Source organism: Myxine glutinosa, chromosome 2, assembly GCF_964187855.1.
Source record: "Myxine glutinosa chromosome 2, kmMyxGlut1.1, whole genome shotgun sequence".
Taxonomy (NCBI): Eukaryota; Metazoa; Chordata; class Myxini; order Myxiniformes; family Myxinidae; genus Myxine; species Myxine glutinosa.
Genome location: NC_136262.1, coordinates 139,728,377 through 139,734,028, shown reverse-complemented (window position 1 = coordinate 139,734,028; position 5,652 = coordinate 139,728,377). Strand labels below are relative to the sequence as shown.

At 40.1% G+C, this 5,652-nt stretch overlaps 1 protein-coding gene across 5 annotated transcripts in view; it reads right to left on the bottom strand.

The window, feature by feature from the left end:
* Positions 1-1,897: 1,897 nt before the first annotated feature.
* LMAN1 (lectin, mannose binding 1) overlaps positions 1,898-5,652 on the bottom strand; it is a 66,692-nt gene continuing 62,937 nt past the window's right edge. For all 5 annotated transcript variants that reach the window (XM_068107008.2, XM_068107007.2, XM_068107010.2 and 2 more), the window contains exon 13: positions 1,898-2,639. In XM_068107008.2, the coding sequence (XP_067963109.2) occupies positions 2,603-2,639 (37 nt within the window). In that variant the 3' untranslated portion in view covers positions 1,898-2,602. The remainder of the gene's footprint in view (positions 2,640-5,652) is intronic.

Genomic DNA, 5,652 nt, shown 5'->3' with positions numbered 1-5,652 from the left:
AAATTGACAATTATAGAAATTCGGCCTATATTGACCTTGTGACCAATGTTGACCTCAAAAACAGTTGGTGGTTGAATTCAGTGACCTGATATGCAAATAGTCTTCAAATTTTAAGTTAATTGGATGAAAATTGACAATTATAGAAATTCGGCCTATATTGACCTTGTAACCAATGTTGACCTCAAAAACAGTTGGTGGTTGAATTCAGTGACCTGATATGCAAATAGTCTTCAAATTTTAAGTTAATCGGATGAAAATTGACAATTATAGAAATTCGGCCTATATTGACCTTGTGACCAATGTTGACCTCAAAAACAGTTGTTGGTTGAATTCAGTTTGCTGATATGAAAATCCCATTCAATTCAAATTTCAAGTCAATCGGATGAAAATTGACAATTTTAGAAATTTGCCAAAAAGTGGTTGACTTTTGGCCTATGTTGACATTGTGACATATGTTGACCTCAAAAACAGTTGTTGGTTGAATTCAGTTTGCTGATATGAAAATCCAATTCAAATTTCAAGTCGATTGGATGAAATTTGAGGATTTTAGAAATTTGAGAAGGTTGTTGACCTTTTGGCCTATGTTGATCTCAATAATAGTTGGTGGTTGAATTCAGTTAGCTGATATGTAAATACAATTCAAATTTCAAGTCGATTGGATGAAAATTGAGGATTTTAGAAACTGGAAAAAGGTCGTTCACCTTTTGACCTGAAAATAAATAGGGTTCCGTCGGACCACCAACTCTACCATTTGTTGAAGTTTCGTGAAGATAACTTTAAAATTATGACCTGTAGGCAAGTATAAGTGAGCGGACGACATACACACAAACTGGAGTGATCAACATACTTGTAAAAAAATTTTTTTTTGCCAACGAATAATAGTATCGATATAGAAGAGAAAAAAACTCATACAGTACCTAAGTACAGATCCGGTATATGGTGGAAATAACGCCATCTTTGGTGGTATATATATATATATATATATATATTTTGTATACTGAATCGAGCCTCGTGAAAGAGCTGACATTCACTTCACAAACAAATCAACCAGACAAACAAGATATATAAAAAGAGGGAGCGGAAGACAAGATGGGGAGAGAAGGGGAAGCACACAAACACAACATTTGAGAGCAGGGAGGTGTGCGGGAGGGAGAGGGCTTGGGGGGAGGAGGCGTGGGAAGGGGGTGGGGGGTGGGAGAAGTATAAAACACAAGGACACCAAGGACTTCCAGGACAGAAGTTGGTATTTCAAAAAAGTGGATTTGGGGTTTAATTAGCGGGGGTAGAAAAGATCAAGGTTTTGGATGGGGGAAGATGGTGGTGAACAGCTGTTTTAAAGACCTGGAGGGAGGAGTGGGATTGAAGAGAGTGAGGGAGTTTGTTCCAGAGGTGGGAGAAAAGAGGAATGAAAGAGTGAAGGTGAGCAGTAATTGTTCTATGGCCCGACATCACTTAAACTATGGTTCTATGGTTCTATTCACATCACTATGGTTCTATTCCTGTCTGCTAGTACTAATAATAATACTCAACAAAAACATTGACTTTCATTGTGAATGTGGCATCCAGAAGTGAAGCTACAGTTCTTCATTCACAACAGCACATCACTCGCATTCCCAGTTCAAAATAGGTTCACAATTCACACTTTGGGAGAAACATTGAATGTAATGTTTTTTTTTTTTAAACTCATCCATGACAGATGAAACAAAGTCCTGAGCCATCGGGGGATTAACAGTTACTGGGTACAGGTATTTCAGCCAACAAGAGCATCTTGAATGCAATCAGACTCATCATTATATTACGCTTGTCATTACACATTCAACTTTCCTCCTCCCAAAATTCAACAACGTTTTGTTTCTTAGATACTCGTGAGAATTGTCAAATCAACAAGGCAACGGTCGATAATCGTGTGCACCTCACCATGAATGGGTAGATGTCACTTTTATTCTTACATAGTGTTCACCCACGTACCCGTTGGTAACTTGCGTTAAACAAAACGGGTACAAAAAGGACCTTTATTAAAAATAGCAAAACATGCCCTCCTTCCCCACCCAAATGATAATAAAAGACAAAAATGTCTTTTTTTGTTCATGGCCAGTCATTGAAATGAGAAGAGAATAATGTATGTGAACCAAAACAAGTCATTCATAAACAGACAAAAAAAAAGTTAATAAAAGCTATCTCTCAAAATAGAAAAGTTTCAAAAAATAAACCGTGTGAAGAAAGAAAATAGTTTAAAGTGAAACAACTTAGGAGGGAGATGTATTTTTTTTTTCTTCATTTCTGTCGTACCATAAACATATTGCAGCTTTCTTTTATTAGGCACTGTGTAATCATGTCACTGTCCTGCTCCACCCTCATCGTCACAGGGTTTCCATGTGTCCCACAATTATTCTCACCCGATGCCTGTCCGGGTTTCCTTTTCTCTGCACAATACAATGTTTTGGACATTTTTACCTGCACTTTCAAAATCCCCACCACATTGCAAGTTTTCAGAGATTGTTTTGTTTTCTTTTGACAACGTTGAATATCCACGCGTGACCGACCGTATCTCCTGTTCGGTTATTGATGCAGCATATGGAACTCTCTGCCGTCCAGAACATCCTCAGAAAAACTTCTTCGCTGCAGCCTCCTTATGACTCCTGACAAAGCACAGAGGAGTGGTTATAAGTTGATGGGTAATAAAATATTATACCATACGTACTGTGATTAAAATTGTGCAAACTTCATCTGATAACGTCACATGAGCGCAATAAGAACTGGAACAGCACTCGGTGGAGTGCATACATATACATACATATACAAGAGGTGCTGAGATCGAGAGAGAAGACTGGAGAAGGAGACTGATGGGGAGAGGTGTGGTTTGTCAAAGACGGCCAAGTGGTAAGAGGTGGAAAGAGGAGGAGGAGGTGGAAAGCAAGAGGGCTGTCAGATGCTTGTGATTGGCAGGTGGTGGCAGACCTAAAGCCACAATTGGTATTCCCAGAGGAGATCTGTGTGACAAGGTTGCGGCCTGACTGTCATTTGGTCAAGTGCAACAAGACAGGTCATCTTCGGGGAGTTGTCGGTACCTTGGGAAGAGAACATGGAGGAGGTGCACGAGAGGAAGAGAGGAAAGTACAGTGAGCTGGAGGCAGAGTGCCGGGAGAAGGGTTGGCGAGTTTCGTGTCAGCCATTTGAGGTGGGGTACAGAGGGTATATTGGCAATTCCCTTTCTGCATTTCTTGCTAGGCTGGGAGAGTGTGGGACAGAAAGAAGGAGGATGTGTGACAAGGTGGCCCAGGTTGCCTTGAAAGGCTCATTTTGGATATGGGGGAAGTTTATGAAGGCACGTCGAACGGTGTAGGTTGGTTGTGTGTTATTTTATTTATTTATTTTATTTTTTTTACTATTATTATTTCTTATTTTGTGTATATGAGTGAGTGGGTGAGGGTGTGTGTTTTTGGATGAATTAATTTTTGCATGAGTGTGTTTTTGTGTGTTGAGTGGTGTATGATGTAAGGGTAGGTGGTTGGTTGGTTGGTGTTGTGTGTGAATGTATGTGTGTGTATGGGTGTGTATGTGTGTGTATGAATGATCTGGTGTGTTTTGTTGGTGAGTGGTGAAGGGTATAAAGGTGGGTGTTTGAGTGTTCCACCATGTTTGTTTGGTGCTGTGGATTCTGGATGTGGAGGTGTTGTTGTTCGCACTGGCTAGGTGTGGGGGTATGTACGCATCCAGGTGCAGTTGCTGCATGTGGATGTGTATGTGCCCCTGCTGGCCCACCTTAGCTGACCGTATCGAGGTTGAAGGGCCGAAACGGGATGATGCTGAGGACCTCGACTGAGGACCTGGTCAGTGCGGCACACTTGTGACCAGGTGTTTTGAACTTAGATATATATATATATATATATATATATATATATATATATATATATATATATATATATATATATATATATATATACATATATATTGTTATGTCGGTGGGGGTAGTGATATATAGAGCTAGATAGATCTGTGTCGGTAACGTGCTTCATCTGTCGCGGTAAGGAATCTAACTTGTAATAAGTTCCATGTGTAGGCGTTTTGTCGGGTATGAGTATACTTGTGAGCATACCAGGATGTTCGAGTGGTAAGTAGAGTTAGGGATTAAAGAGTAGCGCCCCTGTGTGTCTCACCTGGTCAGCCAAACCTTTGTCCCTTATGGCAATGCACACCTGTAGACACCATAGATAGCTCCCTAGCGCAACACTAAATGATTCCTTTCCCCTGACATGACTTCAGAAGGAACAGGCAAAGAAACCAGGCCAGGACACCGCCGCATGGCCGCCGCCAATTACACCTTCGACAGGCCTATCCACCTTCAGTGCCACGCACTATGACCATGGAACAGGGGACGAGAGTCTTGCTAGGCTGGGAGTGTGTGGGACAGAAAGAAGAACAACTTCCGTTGAACTTGGGGACGACTAAGAAGAAGACCTTTGTTGGTCGAAAGCTTGTCGAAAATTAAAGATCGACGTCCTGAAGCTACGTCCGCGTCTGATTTAATCTCCCGATATATATATATATATATATATATATATATATATATATATATACGTATATATATATATATATATATATATATATATATATGTATATATATATATATATATATATATATATATATGTATATGCATATATATATATATATATATATAATCGTTAGATTAAATAAGACGCGGACGTAGCTTCAGGACGTCGATCTTTAATTGTCGACCAAGCTTTCGACCAACAAAGGTCTTCTTCTGAGTCAGCCCCAAGTTCAACGGAACTTCTAAAACGACCCATTAAAACAACGTTCAACCCCAAGAACAACGGAAGTTCCGTTGAACTTGGGGCTGACTCAGAAGAAGACCTTTGTTGGTCGAAAGCTTGGTCGACAATTAAAGATCGACGTCCTGAAGCTACGTCCGCGTCTTATTTAATCTAACGATTATATATTCAATACAAATGAGACGCCCTGCTCGTACTTTGGAGTTTCTACTATTTCTTACAGTTATATATACTAGGGCATGCCCGTACTATATCTATATCTAAAATTATATCCCCCCCTCTATTTACATGAAATGGTTTGGTCCATGAAATGTTTTGGTCCATTCGCAACGCCAAAGCGAACGGCGAACGCTTTACATGAAATGGTTTGGTCCATTCGCAACGCCAAAGCGAACGGCGAACGGCTTGCGAGTACAGTGACAATCCCCCCCCCCCTCCATTTAGATGAAATGGTTTTTATTAGTTTTAAAACATAGTTTAACGCCAACATAGCGCCAACATAGTTTGCAAACGTGAAATAAATGAATACGCTCTCAAATGTGCCATCCGAGGCAGAGTGTGTCCGCCACGTTCGGCACACGCGATAGCTCGCTGCTCTCTGATTGGTTGAATCGTTTTTTGGACATAGCTCGGTAAGTAATTGTCCGATTAATATGAAACCTTGAAAAGGCACATCCTCGGGTCCCCAGCAATATACCTGGCAAGTTTAAAGTATATCGGACCCGTGGTTGTCGAGAAACAGCGGTCACAGACAAACAAACGTACAAACAAACAAACACACAGAGATTACTGGAATTATAGATAGATATATATATATATATATATACATATATATATATATATATATATATATATATA